The 18040-nt window shown below is 41.0% G+C and overlaps 1 protein-coding gene across 2 annotated transcripts; it reads left to right on the top strand.

The window, feature by feature from the left end:
* The first annotated feature begins 1029 nt into the window (after positions 1–1029).
* On the top strand, positions 1030–17647 carry june (JunE proto-oncogene, AP-1 transcription factor subunit). Of its 2 annotated transcripts, none has more exons than XM_058057439.1 (2): positions 1030–1131; positions 8285–17647. In XM_058057439.1, the coding sequence occupies exon 2, from the start codon at positions 8409–8411 to the stop codon at positions 9426–9428; it is 1020 nt and encodes a 339-aa protein (XP_057913422.1). In that variant the 5' UTR covers positions 1030–1131; positions 8285–8408; the 3' UTR covers positions 9429–17647. The 2 variants fall into 2 exon arrangements, with proteins under 2 accessions (XP_057913422.1, XP_057913423.1); XM_058057440.1 differs by lacking the exon at positions 1030–1131 and adding an exon at positions 7283–8170.
* Positions 17648–18040: the final 393 nt, after the last annotated feature.

Genomic DNA, 18040 nt, shown 5'->3' with positions numbered 1-18040 from the left:
ATTTTCAAAATGTTTAAAATCTTCGTCGCGCCACTTGCATCAAGCAAACGGCGCAAAGTGTCCACCAAGTGGAACTAAATGTCGCAAACAATCTGCCTATTGGAATCCACTGGAATGTAATGAAACAAGCCAAGTTGCGCCAATGATGCTAGAAGTCCGCTGGGCTCAAAACGCTCGGTTTCAGAGGGCGTTGCAAAACTGGAATTTTGTGATGTCACAGATGGAGTGGCTTCCTTATATGGGCGTGCGCTGTAGGTGACATACACTCTCTGCCGTCGCACAAGGTCTGCTTCTTTTCGTTGAAATTTAGATCTTTATTGCTCTTAAATTTATGACTCTTTTTGTCTTATAAATTTACAATTTATGTTCTCGTAATATTATTACTTTTTTCTCGTAAATGTAGACCTTTTTTCCTCTTAAATTTAGATTTTTTTATTTTAATGTACAACATCTCTCATAAATTTACAATTTATATTCTTGTAATATTGTGACTTTTTCCCTCTTAAATTTACGATTTTTTTTCTGTTAAATGTGAATTAAACTTTTAGCTCTTAAATTTAAGAGAAAAAAAGTTATGAAACTTTATGACTTTATGTATGCTACCATTACTGAAGTTACTATAATTACTATTGTACTGTATTATATGTAATAGAATTTACTCTTACGTAATAATATGTATAAAACACATATAAAACACGTTTTTTACAATAGTACAGTACATTTAATGAAATGCTTTCTGACATTTAAGATTATACAGAGAAGTGACTGCAATGAACACTACGGCCACACGGGGGCACTGGAGCAATAATCTGCAGGATCAGGACAGCGTCAACAGTTCCACCTGCCACAAAATTAGGTACACCTCCACAATGAAAGCTTCATTATGTTAAAAAAAAGTCTATATATATTATCATTATAATTCTTATTCAACAACATTTCTTTCCAATATGAATTGAAAGACGAGAAACCAGAAAATGTCATCACGTGCCTCGTGAATAATTCATGAGGAGAGACAAGTTCGTGCGTCCTCGTGCGTGTGTGTGAGTGTGAGTGGAGATCCACGTTGGGAAGGAAACGATTGGATTTTTTGGGGGGTCTGCTCTCATTTTCCACATCTCTGCTGTCCTCCACGTGAGTACTCTTAATATTTGCCTTTTTACAACAACATTATCGACATCACACAATCCGATTTCATTTCGATTCACCTTAGATTATGGACGCCACATTCAGCAATTCAACAATAGGAACAACAGGAAGATGCTTTTACACTCATCGTTTGTTACTGCGTGGCGCACAACCATCACAGGCTGCTTCGCTTCTGCTCGTCAAGGGTCCAACACACCTACTTATAGGTTACTACTTATTGGTACTTTAATATTCATAATAATACTTAACATGCCCTCGTTTAACAAACACTTTAATGTGCATTAACTAATCATACTTAATATTCCAGTTTTAACAACTACTTTAATATACTTCATATGGCGTTTAACAAGTACTTTAATATACATTACTTAATATAACTTCAATATGCTTAATGCTTACACTTCATATGATTTATTAACAACAACTTTAATATGCTTGATACTTCATATGGCATTTTTTTAACATGTACTTTCATATATTGAATACTTCATATGTCATTTTTAACATGTACTTTAATCTATGTACATACTGCTTGTAATGTAAATTTTTAAAAACAACTACTTTAATATATAGGTACATAATAATACTTCATATGAGAGCTACTTTTACTTTCACTACACGTGGCATTTTTAACTTGAATTTTAATATTCATCATAATACTATTGAATTTGAATTACTTGAATATACTTATCTACTTCATATCTACTTCATATTTTCAACAAGTACTTGTATATACTAATATATACTTCATGTGAAATATTTTCAAAAGTATAATAATAACACGGGATATGGGCTTTGTGTTTATGTGGTAGGCTAACGTTGAGGTGCTCCATCTCTGAACAGAAGGGGGGGGGGGGGGGGGTCTGTGACACCACCTTTCTCCTACATGCAATGCTTTCATGCTAACATAGGAGGTGCCACCCAAAGGCGCTAGAGAGGCCCTACAAGTCATACCTGGAAGTCTGGACCCGCCTCTTCTTTTGCAGGATTAATAGATTGGATCTTGCACTGGACTCTCAGACTAGAGCTGTCCTATCTAGTCTTTGAGCATGACTTGATGAAGAGGCAAAATCGATTAAATGCCCGGAGAATTCAGTGGTATGAAAACTCCTTCCAACAAAGACATCGTGCTACCTTTGTTGCTATTGAGGCATATGAATATGAAATGGAAATTTCACATTCACTGGACCGACAGCACTCACATGAACCTCCATTTTCACGTCTCCTCCCGCTTCTCACCTTGCCCTCCCAAATACAGTAGGAGCCTGTATTGTACATTGCGCATCAGCCAATGTTAAACAAGCCTAAACACAATGACACACGATCAATGTCCACTGACCATTGTTTTCCGCCCAAAGCATAACTAATTATTTGCTAAAAATGCATCTTGCATACAAACACGGCAAAGTTAGAGATTGAAAATGATCAATTCAATCATCTACCGCTTATCCTCACGAGGGTCGCGGGGTGCTGGAGAGAGGCGAGGTACACCCTGGACTGGTGGCCAGCCAATCACAGGGCAAATATAGACAAACAATTTAGAGTGGCCAATCAACCTAGCATGTTTTAGGAATGTGGGAGGAAACCGGAGTACCTGGAGAAAACCCACGCATGCACGGGGAGAACATGCAAACTCCACACAAAGAAGGCCAAGGATGGAACTGAACTCTGGTCTCCTACCTGTGAGGCCTGCGTGCTAACCACTTTCCACCGTGCAGCCAAATGTGGCATCAGTTCGATACAAAGACTTACAGAGACTGGGAAGTGCTCACAAAAAACACAGCAGTGAAATTTGGCAAGTAAATGTCGTTGCTTGGCTTCCGGATGACATTAGAGACTAAAAAAACACAAAAACGAAAGCTAAATAATGAGACATTAAAGACTAAAAAAACACAAGAACAAAAGCTAAATATTGAGTGCAGTAGAAAATAAATAGAGAAAGCAGAATGTAAGCAACAGAATAAACAGTGTAAACAATAAATAGTGTATGTTATTGCACAAATAGGAGGTGATGTAAAATAGTGAAGACAGCTGGGATAGGCTCCAGCATGCCCCGCGACCCTCGTGAGGATAAGCGGTACAGAAAATGGATGGATCAGGGTGTCTCAATTTGAATGTTTTTGTCTTTTTCATGACTTCCTGTCGGAATTCCACTCACACTTTTACCGATCAGACCCCCAGCTTTTATTAGGACTGCATGCTGTGACGTAATCCCCTGCCAAAAAGCCAAAGAAAAAGCAAAACATATGCACAGAGATAGGTCTCTGACACTTGCTGAGTTGAAGTCTCGGAAACGTGACGGTCGACGGTTGAAAGATTGCAAAAATAAAGTAGCTTACATTCCAAACCTTTGAGTCGTTCTGTGTTTGGAGTCATTTAAGGAAGCATACTTTCAATGTAATGAAACGATAAAGCATCTCTGCACCTCCTGTAAATAAAAAATACAAAAAAAAAAAAATCATTCATTCATTCATTCATTTTCTACCGCTTATCCTCATGAGGGTTGTGGGGGGTGCTGGAGACTATCCAGTTGTCTTCAGGCGACCCTGGACTGGTCGCCAGCTAATCAGGGCACATATAGACAAACAACCATTCACACACTAAAAATAAAAATAAAAATAAAAATAAAAATAAAAATAAAAATAAAAATAAAAATAAAAATAAAAATAAAAATAAAAATAAAAATAAAAATAAAAATAAAAATAAAAATAAAAATAAAAATAAAAATAAAAATAAAAATAAAAATAAAAATAAAAATAAAAATAAAAATAAAAATAAAAATAAAAATAAAAATAAAAATAAAAATAAATAAAAATCCATCCATCCATATAGATAAACAACCATTCACACGAAAAATTAAAAATAAAAAACATAAATTATATTAGAAAGGCAGGAAGTGAACAAATTACTGAACAGTTACTGATTGTAAAAGAACCAGATGGAGGGGTAGGATTTAATAAGCTTTGCTTCTTCCTACTCCTTTTGGACATGTGGAACTGTGAACTGATTATGTGATGCCGTCAATTGTAATCTGATGCATGTTCAAATGAAATTAAACCATTACCATTTCAGTATTTCATTGCTGGGCTCAGCATCCTGGTTTTTGCAAATCAACTGATGATTGCTAGATCACCGCTGACACTCATTTCAAATATAAAGTGAGTGTAGCGATAAAGGCGATGGCTTACGCTGTGCGACAAAATGTGTGTCAAAGTCACATGCCAGCGTTTGAATCATTGACATGTGGCGCTCGGTCATCCCGGAGGATGTCAGAGTAGAGACACTGCTCCTTCACATGGAGGGGAGCCGGTGCGGTGGCTCGGGTATCTAGTCTGGATGCCCACTGGATGCATCCCAGGAGAGGCCACACTTACATGCCTGATGTTCAGAGTGTCCATGAATGCACCTTGCGGTAGTGTGGTGTGAATGAGTAAGTGTTATACTGATGATGAAGGGACGAGAGACGTGTTTGTGAGCTGGAGATGCATACGTACTGTGTATGGTGTTAGAACATCACTGCTGTTGATCAGGTAGGAATTAAAGAGCTTCAGACTTGTGTCCCTTGGGCATGCTACACCGTGCATCCACCTGTCGTCAGAGAGGATTTGTGTTAGCGTATTATAATTGACATCCCTAATATTCATTCATTTTCTACCACTTATCCTCACAAGGGTCGCGGGGGTGCTGGAGCCTATCCCCGCTGTCTTGGGGCGAGAGGCGGGGTACACCCTGGACTGGTGGCCAGCCAATCACAGGGCACATATAGACAAACAACCATTCACACTCACATTCATACCCATGGACTAGGGGTGTGAATCTCAGCACTGAGGACGATTCGATACACACCTCGATGCACTGCCAGTGTTACAATACTTTAACGATAAATGGAATTTTATACATATTTTATGTACAATTATTTTATATAGAAACTTCCTCGCTGCTGCTTGCGTGCGAACGTCCATGCTGTTTTACTAGTAGTTGTATGTGTCTCACGGCTTCCGTCCGTATTCAATACTAAAGGGGAAATAATGATGGTGCATTCATTGCACCTGGGGAACAGCATATGGGGTGAAGTTGAACATTCATAAAACGGTGCTTGCATCCAATTTTACCAATACACACTGCATTGCAATGAATCCAGATTTCACGGGGAGAACATGCAAACTTCACACAGAGATGGCCGGAGGGTGGAATCGAACTCGGGTCTCCTAGCTGTGCGGCCTGCACGCTAACCACTCATCTTAATAATTACTAATAATATACACGATCTTTTTAATAACACATTGTACTTTTAGAGTAAGACATGGGCCAATATAGAAAAAACTTCATATTGAAAATTTAATTGAAAAATAAAAATCATGAATTCAACTTCCTGCTGGTAATCACATGGTCTAAAGGTGAAGGACCCCTGGTCGTCCCGGCTGTCCAATATGACTTGGTGACCGGCAGGAGACAGACTCCGGTACTCTATGGACCTGAATGAATACATGAATGAAAACAATAATTAAAAAAATAAACATACAAAAGTACCAAAAATTGGTACTGTTGAGTACTGGGACTGATGTTGGTATCGATTCAGATATGGGGTTTGAGGGGTCCCCACCACAAACAGAGATCTGTATCGTATCAGTATCGGCAGATATCAAAATTCGGGAGTCGGGATCTCCTTGGAAGTGATCGGAGCATGTTATGTCTCGGCTTCGGCATTGTGACACGACCCCAGTATGCAGAGAGCAGGAGACCCAAGTGCAGTTAAAAAGTCTATTTTTAATAGTAATGGCTGATATACAGCAGCAGGACACCAGCGAAGACGGATGCAGTAGCGTGGGGAACCACAACTAACAATGCAACAACAAACTAGGGTGCACGCACCTCAACTAAATAGAAGAGGAACACAAATAGCAGCAGGTGCGAGTGAAAAGGGAACCCAGGGCAAACAGGAAATGTTAACAAAATAAGAGCATAAAACAGGAACTAAGGCTTAGAAGCGGAAACTAACTAAACTGTCACATAGGCTAACTTGAGGATCGTGACAGAGCATTCCTTGTCAAAGTAAAGTACCGGTGAAGTATGGAGTTGCTCCTCTGAGTTCCTCTAAAAAGTCAACTCAAAAGCTCCCTTTTTGTTCAAGCATATGGTTAGAACTGACTTTAAACAGGTCTTGTATGATTCTGTTTGTAGATAGGGCTGCACGGCGGTCGAGTGGTTCGCTCACTGGCCCCACAGATAGGAGACCGGAGTTCAATCCCACCCTCGGCCATCTCTGTGTGGAGTTTGCATGTTCTCCCCGTGTATGCGTGAGTTTTCTCCAGGTACTCCGGTTTCCTCCCACATTCCAAAAACATGCTAGGTTAATTGGCGACTCCCAATTGTCCATAGGTATGAATGTGAGTGTGAATGGTTGGAGGTGCAGAATCTGGAAGATCTAGAAAGCTTTCTGTGCAGGTTATCGTGTGCAGCCGCTCTATAGGAGTCCACAACTCAATACCATGGGCCAAAAATGAGCATATGAGGTCTCCTTTAAGGTTAGAATAAATAAATTGGAGGCTAACTAGTTAGCACTATAGCATGCTATGCTAAAAGCAGCGGACATCTCATATGTCATTGTAGTGATCCCATAGCCTGTGCATAACAGTTGAGTTATGTGCGGTAAACAAAGAATAATAGGAGTGTAAACGTGAGTATAGGGGTGTTATATCATGTCTATAGGACTCTAATCATTGAAAAAACATAATTATAATAATAACAATTATATTAGAAGTTTCTATGCGCTAACTATGAAAAGACAAAAAAAAATGTTGAATCCCACTTGGCACGGCGGTCAAGTGCTTAGCGCACAGGCCTCACAGCTAGGAGACCCGAGTTCAATTCCACCCTCGGCCATCTCTGTGTGGAGTTTGCATGTTCTCCCCGTGCATGCGTGGGTTTTCTCCGGGTACTCCGGTTTCCTCCCACATTCCAAAAACATGCTAGGTTAATTGGCGACTCCAAATTGTCCATAGGTATGAATGTGAGTGTGAATGGTTGTTTGTCTATATGTGCCCTGTGATTGGCTGGCCACCAGTCCAGGGTGTACCCCGCCTCTCGCCCGAAGACAGCTGGGATAGGCTCCAGCACCCCCCGCGACTCTCGTGAGGATAAGTGGCAGAAAATGAATGAATGCTGTTGACAAAATGTACGGTCTCAAAAAAATGTTGTCAATAATATGGATTATCAACAATAATTTGTAGGGCAATTACCATCCAGCAAAATGTGTTAGCATGACAGGGCTATTTGAAATTGAACTACAGCGTATGTGTGCCTACAATGTCTAACCTTCTGAACGCTACACTCCTCCACGTGTTTTCACTTCCTCCTTCCTGCCGTGTGGTTCTTCTATTGAAATGATCCATGCCGAGCTCTGATCAAATACACTTCTGCCACCTTATGGCCGTTTTTATGGCATAAAATGCTCTGAAATGTTAATGCATTAGTGGAGAGTTGCATCATCACTTCTTTTTGCCTCTCATGTAAAAAATAGATGTATAAAATTGTTTGTATTAGGAGTGTACAACTTAACTGCAGTTTAAATTTCTCACTGAACAGAGTATCACAATACTGTATTATGTAATGGATCAAGTATCATGATATTTATCCTTGCCAGCCCAAGTAATATCCATGTATTCATCCATCTAGCCATCTTCTTCTGCTTATCTGAGGTCAGGTCTACTATTACATCCAGCTCCTCCCAGTAAATCCTGGCATTCCCAGGCCAGTTGAGAGAAAATAATCAGTCCAACGTGTCCTGGGTCTTTCCCCCGAGACCTACTCCGAGTCCGGCATGCCCTGAACACCTCCCCAGGGAGGCGTCTGGGAGGCGTCCTGAGCAGATCCCCGAGCCACCTCATGTGGCTCCTCTCAATGCAGAGGAGCAGCGGTTCTAGTCTGAGTTTCTCCCGGATGACAGGGCTTGTCAGCTTCCAGTATCTCTAAGGGACAGTAGACAGGAATACCTGCGGATACGACCCAAATCTCAGGACCATAGGTGGGGCTAGGAAAGTACATAAGAGTTAACCAACTCTTAACTCTGGTTAACTGGTTAACTCTCTGACATCTTTGTACAGTCATTGTCTTATCAACCTGTGTGTTTTCCTCCCAGGGCTCTTCTTGTGTTCTCCACGTTCTTCATCCTCCAGCCACTGACATCAGTGGAATGTTTCAATCTCTTTCGATATTGAGGTTAATCTGATTATGAAGATTAGCGTCGTGAGACTTCCTCATCCATGACAACCAAAATGGAGACTCCTTTCTACCATGACGACTCCACCGCCGTCCCCAGCTTCAGCCACGCTGCAGAATATGAGCTTTACGCCGGAAACAAGATGTTCATGACTAAGAAGACCATGTCCCTCGCGGGTAGCCATCATTTCCCAAGTGGAGGTAATAGTGGAGCGGGAGGAAGAGCGACAAATCCCAACAACCTTGGACTCAACAACAACAGCTCCCTCATGACAACGTCGGCATCCCCGGCTGACATGAACCAGCTGAAGCTGGCCTCCCCCGATCTGGAGCATCTGATCATCCAGTCCAACCAGGGCTTGGTCACCACCAGCCCCGTGTCTGGCTCCAGCAACCCTTTCATCTATCGCGGCCAGGCCACCAATGAGCAAGAAGGCTTTGCTGATGGCTTCGTCAAGGCCCTCGCAGACCTTCACAAGCAGAACCAGCTGGTAGGAGGCCCCATGTCGCCATCTTCCTCCTCCAACGTCTCCTTGCAGGCGTCCTACCAGAGGAACTTGGTGATGAGCACCAGTGACATGCCCATCTACACCAACCTCAGCAGCTACAACCCTGGACAGATGGCATATTCCAGCGGGCAGATGGCATACAAGGGTGCTGCAGGCCATAATGGCAATGGAAGCACACAAGCACACAATCGAGTTCTGGATGCTCCTCAGACGGTTCCTGAGGTTCTTGGAGACCCAACGTCTCCGTCTTGCCTCTCTCCCATTGACCTGGAGATGCAAGAGAAAATCAAAGCGGAGCGCAAGAAGCTTCGCAACCGAATTGCGGCGTCCAAATGCCGTAAGCGTAAACTGGAGCGAATCTCACGGCTAGAGGAGAAGGTGAAGATCCTGAAGAGTCAGAACTCGGACTTGGCCTCCACCGCATCTATGCTGCGTGAGCAGGTGACTCAGCTGAAACAAAAGGTCATGAGTCACGTCACCAACGGGTGCCAGATTGCTGTCGGCTCTGCCACCAAATCTGGAGGCGGTGCTGGAAGCAAGGACCCCGCCTGCTGAGCAGACATCATGAGAGGAAGAAAATACCTTTTTTACAACTTTGGAATTTCACTAGTGCTCACTAAGACCAGCACCAATGACCGAGTTGCAGTTAAGGAGCGGTTGCAACAAAGGGACGTTTTTTTTTTTTTTTTTTTTTTAAGATTTCCACCATCTCAGAACGGAGATTTACAGGAAACCGCAGAGTAACTGGACATTGGATTTGACACCAGTTTGAAACCCTTTAAACGACTCAGCGATTATTTATTGAACTATTTGTGCATCTTGTTACTTGAGTGGAAATTGTGTTTCTGTGAAATGTTACCGTTCACTTTCTTTTTTTTTCAGTAACAAGCTGATTTGAGTGAAATAAGCGTTGTCATTTGTAGAACTCCTCGAATGAATTTAACGTTCTATTTTTAGAATTTTATGTTCTATTCTTTTCCATGACTGTGTTTGCTTTGTGTTAGTCGGTTCCACGACCTCAAGATCAACTCTTAACTTTTCTCAGTTGTATTAACTTGCTGCTGCTGGAAAAAGCACAACAAAAACTTTATTGCACCTTTTTGTCTGACAATCAGTCGTTTTCACTTTTTTTTTGCTTGAAGCTGATGGAAACTTATTGATAATAACTTATTATAACTAGCTAGATCTGGGGTGTCCAAAATGTGGCCTGGGTGGCCATTTGTGGCACATGGCTGATCTTTTTTTAATCTGCCCTCTCAACATTTAAAAAATGCAAAACAACCGGAAAACTAACAAAAGAAACAAGAAAAATGGAAAAAAGCAGTACTTTTATGAGAATAAAGTCAAAATATTATGACAACAAAGTCACAATCTTACGAAAGAAGTTACAAGTTGACATATTTGTACAATTTAAAAACAACATGTGAAAAATGAGTAGTGGAGGAAAAGTAGTCATACACTTTGTCACCTGCAACACGAAGCTGAGATGCAGGCTGGCTTTTCTTTAAATATAATAATATAATAAATATATAATAAAAATATATAATAAATAAAAATATATAATAAATACATAAAAATCTACAGTTGTCCCTCATTTATCGCAGTTAGTTGGTTCCAGGTTCTAGAAGTCAGACTGAATATTAATAAATTGAATATTTCCATAGTTAGAGCATATAAAACCTGTTTACGACTTCATAAACACACTTTTAAATAATATTATAAGTAAATAACACCCCTATAGTCACCTTTACACTCTTATTATCTTTTGTTTGCAGCACATTGCTTAACTGTAACGTGCAGCCTATGGGATCACTGCAGGAACACAATGGACGGCCATCGGTATGAACATAGCATGTTATCGCGCTAACTAGTTTGTTTCCAATTAGTTTATTCTAAAATTAAGGGTTTCAAACGCAGTGGGGAAAAAGGACAAAGGAGCAAAAAACTTCCACATGGAATGGGAAGAGAACATATTTCTTCACTTCATCACGTCTGGCTGCCTCCATGCAGTGTTAAGGTAATGTAATGTAATGTAATATGTGTCCAATGTACCATTACTGCATATATACGTTACATATACGTTACGTATACGTTGTATTTCAATATTTTTGGACTAATAATAGTTCAAACGACAACAAAACAGCGGCCATTTATGAATGCAATGTAGCGAGGGACGACTGTAAGTTGTTAGCATATCTACATACGTACATTGTTTTTCAACATGTAAAACATCAGGCCCGCCGTATCCTTGATTTTACCGTGTGCGGCCCTCGCTGGGAAAAGTTTGGACTCCCCTGATCTAGATCTATATCAACATCTGGAATCAGCTTGGAGACAAATGTGAACACACTGTTTCATTTTCAGGTTGCAAAATAAATTAATGCATTGGTAAATTAGCTAGTGTCAAAATATGTTTTTAAAAGATGTGACGTCTCCGTCAATAACATTTTCCTTGCTTTAACAGAAATATGAGTGCCATGCACCTTCTGAACAATCGGAGACGCTAATCATGAAAAGATTTGGAGGTGAGTGGAAGAAGAAGAAGGGAGACAGAGGAACGACCATGATAGAAAATAACAACGCTCATGTTAACGTCTGCAGGAATCTGCTTGGAGAACGTGGGGGTGGATGGGGAGAGAGAGGAGAGCAACATACAGTGACACTGTGATAACAGTAGCAATTTCAACGCCTGCTAAAGCTTGATTTAGAAAAGAGGAGTGCGCAAAACAAAAACATCAATACATAAAATCATTAGTGTGTAATAACAAACAAACAACACCATACTGACTATACATTGACTGCGAGAACTGGGATCTGGTTGGAGATCATGGTTGGAGAAACTGGGGATGTGCAGGAAGCCAAAACCAAATCAACATCCTCATCAGCTCGTGCTTATTTTGGAAGAGAGGCATGCTAATAATAATAATATTGACAGTAGATTATCATCACAACTAGGGCTGTGTTCGAAAGCGCATACTAACTACTACACACTTCCATGCCTATACTATCCACACTCCATACTGCATACCAAATCCATCAGACAGTATGCAAAGCGTTTACACTACAGCTTACTACATGATAACCCACAATGCATTGCGCTCCTACCCGAACCGAAATCGACAGGCAGAAGCTGATTTTGCTTTAGCTCTAAACTCTTTAAATACATCACTTTATTGGGATTTTTTTTTTAAATCAGGCGAGAAAGTGACCGTTTAGATCCCGAGTGTGCCATTTATTTGTCCAAATACCAACCATTTTAATTTAGTTTGGACAAATTCAGCAAAATTTAAGCTAGCCAAAGCAAGCAACGCACTTCCGGTTATTTGCACAAAATAAAACATACTTTTCTCATACAAAAAAACATTGTGATAAATCACTGATTTTACTATGAAAACAAGAAGCGAACCAACTCGCAATATATCCTGCTTGACACCGATGTTTGGTCCATCGCGGTGATGTCATGTCACGTTGCATCCTGGGTAATTTTTGTGTGAATAGTAAGTTGATGATACATATTCAACATTTCTGGCGAATGCAGTGTACATCCGGGAACTCACATACTCAAAAATGGCATACTGCCAGTGTAGACACACTGCATACTCAAAGAGTTAGTATGAGTAGTAGGTAAGTATGCGGTTTCAAACACAGCCTAGGACTGGTTAGGCTGACAATACTGCAAGAATGAGTTCAGAGATGAGCCGGTAGTTCAAAGTGTGGCTCGAGATAGAGTTAGCCATAGCGATAGGGATAGAGTTCAAGTTTTGGGAGTTGAGTTTTGGGCCTGTATGCAGCTGGACTAGCCAACAAACTTGCTGAAGCCTGACGCCTTTCCAACGCTACTTGGTCGTGTGGAAGAGTCAGAAGGGCAAGCAGTTAGTAACAGCTTACAGTTTTTATATGCACTGGCAGTGTGACCAACCACAGCAGAGTGGGGGTGCCTGGAGGCGGGTCGAGGGTGGAAAAAATTAAAGCAGATCGTTTATTCGTGAAGGAGCACAAAATCCAAAGATATACAGTCGAATAGGTGCAGATTCTGGAAGAACTAGAACACTTTCTGTGCGGGTTATTGTGTGTAGCTGCTCTATGAGTCCAAAACTCAATACGAAGGGATGAAAAATGAGCACCATACGAGCGTAATACCTTTAATATATTAATTATCTCAGAGATGGGCACTCATTTAAGAGTATTGCTACTTTTCAACAATTTTACTCAAAAATGGATGTGATGTTACACATATTCATATCAGTCTTGTTTGATATCGGAAATTGAGGGTTGGACAATATCAGCATATCGGTTATCGGCAGAAAAGCCAACATCGGACATCCCTATTTTTAACATTTTATAACATTTTCTTATGCAAAATTTATCATACACCATGACTTTCCACCACCTGTGTGATGTCTTTAATATCAGTGTGACAACAGTGCGTGAGTTAGATGGTGCTTGTCACTGCCATCCTTCCATAGAGTGGAGCAGCCTGTGTTTTGTTTTTGTTTTCAAGCAATAATGCAAAAAGCTCAACAAAAGGTGATCAGACTTCTACAACAAAGTATCAGAGCTTTTCATGTACTTTAGGTACAGACACATAAGTCCACCAATGGTTTTCACTATTAAAAACAAAAGAAAACATGAGGCTAAAGGTTAGGGCTGGGCGATATGGACCAAAACTCATATCCCGATATATTTAGGTAAAATATAGATATTACGATATTCATTCATTCATTCATTTTCTACCGCTTATCCTCACGAGGCTCGCGGGGGTGCTGGAGCCTATCCCAGCTGTCTTTGGGCGAGAGGCAGGGGAAAACCCTGGACTGGTGGCCAGCCAATCACAGGGCACATATAGACAAACAACCATTCACACTCACATTCATTCCTTTGGACAATTTGGAGTTGCTAATTAACCTAGCATGTTTTTGGAATGTGGGAGGGAACCGGAGTACCCGGAGAAAACATGCAAACTCCACACAGAGATGGCCGAGGGTGGGATTGAACTCGGGTCTCCTAGCTGTGAGGTCTGCGCGCTAACCACTCGACCGTCCTGTAGCCTGATTTGTTTATTTGTGAATTTTAAATTCTAAATGTTTCTGAGTAAAAAGCCTATTTACGAACATTCAGAAAGGATTATTATTAAAGAATTGCTTCAATGCACCTTTCCTTCATGAAATGCACAAATGAAAATACCTAAAACAGGGCAATAGTCATAAAACATTTCATCCGAATTGCAAAGTCAATGTCATTTCATTTCTCTTTTAAAACACATTAAAATACATAGAAAATAATAATTATATTAAAGTAAATATACAGTATTTTCTGGACTATAAGTCGCCCTGGAGTATAAGTCGCACAAGTCCAAAAATGCATCATTAGGTAGAAAAAAAAACATGTATAAGTCGCATTTTTTGCGGGTAATTTCTTTTATGACCAAAACAGACATTATGTCCTCTTGGAAGGCAAGTTGTAACAATAAAAGAATAGAGAACAGGCTGAATAGGTGTAAGATATGCTAACACAATGGTTATTCAGCTACACTAAAGATAAACATGAACAGAAAAGGTGTCCAGTGTTTATGTAACATAAACAGTTGTTTCATTTATAAGTCGCTCTGGAGTATAAGTTGCAGGAACAGCCAACCTATGAAAAAAAGTGTGACTTATAGTCCGGAAAATACGGTAATTTTATTACAATACTGTAACTATTTACTAGAAATCCCAGCGTTTTTGAATGTTTCATGTGAGCTGCAATTTGTCCATCAATTGATCGTTGCTGAGTGCAGTCCAATATTCTTCACATTGTGTTTACTAAAGATGTGTATTTTGTACGTGAACGCTAAAGCTCATATGACAAACCTCCTTTGTCCCAAACCTGGATAAAAAGAAGCGCTTCGACAGCATGAAATATGTGTGAGGAGTAAGGCCATTTTCGACTTGAAAGGATTGAACAACAATTCCGTCCAAAATATGAGAGTAAATGTTTTTTTTTGTCCTCAAGTGTTTGCTTGAAATTGTTTTGCACTTTTTCCATATTCTGCTCCAGATGGAATGACCCACTTACTGAGAGAAAGAGAGGGAGGCTATGTGCCATTTTGGTGACTAATACACCCTCCACCCACAACTCCGTACACACACACACACACACACACACACACACACATCCACACACATCCACACACACACACACTGAACTGTGGTGATCTTTTTTGGCTTAGAAATAATTTCCTGACATTTTCTGAATACAGTCGTCTCTCGCCACATTGCGGTTAAAATTTCGCTGCTTTTCAAACATCCTAGAGCAGGGGTGGGCAAACTACGGCCCGGGGGCCACATCTGGCCCGCCAAGTGTTTGAACGCACACACTTTTAGAGACACAATACTTCCAGGTGGACTGTTACATGTAAAATATATAGTCTGGCCCCCCATCAATTTTGTGCGGCCCCGCGAGTCAAAAAATTTGCCCATCCCTGTCCTAGAGTCCCATTTTCAACGCGGGAGGACTGCAAATGTTTGTTGACAGTCAAGGCAGAAGACTTAATTTCTGTCCTGTTGATGGTTTAGTCATCAAATTAACTGTGTTAGTGGGCAATGAACTACAGTCAGCTGCTGATGACATCATAGACAGGCGACAGAGTTGACTCCCCCTTCCTGTTTCCATGTATTAGCAAGCTAACCAGATTTAAACAAGGATGTTTTGTGATGAAAATACATAAAGAAAATGTATGCAAAGCAAGGCAAAATGTGTAAAAGTTTGATGTTAACCGTAAAACAGCTGGGGCGTACACTAACCAAGATTCCCCTGTATGTGGAAATGCTCAAAACCTGCAATGTATGTTGATGTGAAATACTATAGCTGTAGCCAGGAGATTGAGGGAATAATCTGTGGGACACACCTATTCTGACTATGAAGCTCTCTAAAAAATCTTTTGCATCAAAATACATATTTCCCACTGACGTCCGTTGTTAGCTAGTTGTTTTTTTATTGTGCAAGAATGCACAAAAAGGGGAAAGAAATATGTGTTCATGTTTCACATAAATATGGATTGTAAATGATGGGCAAAATTTTAAAAAAATTAAAGGGGACCTATTATGCTAATTTTCGTCCCTTTGTGTTGTTAGTTAGACCCCTATAAAGCAGCTACACACAATAACCAGCACAGAAAGTGTTCTAGTTCTTCCAGAATCTGCACCTATTCGACTGTATATCTTTGGATTTTGTGCTCCTTCGTGAATAAACGGTCTGCTTTAATTTTTTCCACCCTCGACCCGCCTCCAGGCACCCCCACTCTGCTGTGGTTGGTCACGCTGCCAGTGCATATAAAGACTGAAGACAGATCTTCCAGAATCTGCACCTATTCCAGCTGTATTTCCTGGGATTTCCAAAACGGTCTGTTTTAATTAATTCCACCCACAGCCCGCCTGCGGGCCCGCCCACTCCGCTGTGATTGGTCACACTCTCAAGCGCACCCGAGGCGTTTCGGACTATTGCTGAACCCCACTTTCTAATTTTGTCATTTTCGGAGTTGATAATAAATGAATAAAGCCTTTAGAGAACTAATTGAAAAGTGTTTAGGAGCTACTAGCAGCTCATGATCTAGTGCTTGGAGACCCCTGACTTAGTACCTTGTATGAACTCAAAGAGTGGTTACGTCATGACACAACATTTGGTCATTATACATTTTTTTGCGGGACTACCCATGTTTACTTGGGTAGACCCACCGATTGTGGAGGAAAAAGGCTATTAGCAACTCCACACATCAGACGCTCCCTTTATACACACTCTATGATGCTACACAGACAACCGCGTACTTAGACAAAATAAACACATTTAGGACACTGATAAATTGGTGCTTACAGTTTGCGCCTTTGACTCTTCAACATGATCAAGTAAGGTTGGAACATCAGACTTCAGCAACAGTTTGGCGGATAGTCCAACTTTGCCCATGCGCACAAAACAGTCCCATATTTTTCTCTTCACCTGGATCCTGAAACTCCAAACACTTCTGCCTGATGCTTGCCTCTTTAGGCAAGGTAGCTTTCCCTCAAACATGTCCTGGAAGCCATTGCTCTGTGCTGCCACGGTGAAATCCTTAACCAAACAGTAGAGAAGAGCGGGGGGAGGGAAAGGCTACAGCTTGTGCCCAGGGATGCCCATATAAGGAAGGCTGGCACACTATGACATCACACTAAGCCGTTGTTAGAAAAACTCCTGAAACTGAGCATTCAGAGCCATCCCTAACTTCTTTCAGGGCTCACTTCCAAATGCACAAACCTTGTTATCTGAAACTTTGGCATGGTTTAGCATGAAATTAGAACATTCTCACAACATTTATAGGGAAAGTGGGAAAAACATAATAGGCCCCTTTAAAAGGATAACAAGGTTTTAAGGTTATTAATACTTTGGATATGCACAGATATACAAGTGTTGAACATTTCAGGATAAATAATAATAAAGATACACAGTGGGGGGAGGGGGGTGGGGGTAATCCAGTTCGGCCCACAGCCTAAAGTATGTTTTGAATTTGACAGCCCTGTTTTATTCATTAGAAACGGCCCTGTGTCAAGTTCAATTGTCAGAGAGCGCAGAAAAAGAGCTGAAGAAGAAATAGTGGATGGAAATCAGATTAATTTCCCCCTGATCTAAACCCGCCCCCCCCGCCCACCCTCATCAACCCACCCCCACCACCTGGAGGTAAGTCAGCATCTTCCTTCATTATATGTTTCTGCCTCATTAAGTATTCATGAGACTCACCTGAGGCGTCCTCACCCCGAACGCCCTAAGCCGGGATGTCACACTGAGGTGGCGGTGCTTGTCTGGATGGGAGGGGTAGGGTGGGGGCGGCTGTGGCGGTGGCGGTGGCAGTGGGGTATCTCTGGGGGGGGGGGGGGGGATGACACAACATGGTGGATGTCAGCAAACATGATGGAAGACATCTGCTTGACAGAAGATGTCTGACCGCCATCAGTCAGCATTTTATACAGTTTAACAAACATTGTCAAAGGAATATATTTGTTTAGGTTTGTCCTGAGAGTCAGACATTTCAGATCTGATATCGATCAGATATCAGCAAAAAAAAATTCCAAAGGAATGTATTTTATCAGCCTGCGTTGAACCCCCCCCCCACACACACACACACTTTTTCACATCAATTACAATACATTTGTTCCCTTCCT

The sequence above is a fragment of the Doryrhamphus excisus genome, chromosome 19, assembly GCF_030265055.1.
Source record: "Doryrhamphus excisus isolate RoL2022-K1 chromosome 19, RoL_Dexc_1.0, whole genome shotgun sequence".
Lineage (NCBI taxonomy): Eukaryota > Metazoa > Chordata > Actinopteri > Syngnathiformes > Syngnathidae > Doryrhamphus > Doryrhamphus excisus.
The sequence above is the reverse complement of the archived record's forward strand: the minus strand, read 5'-3'. Positions and strand labels throughout refer to the sequence as shown.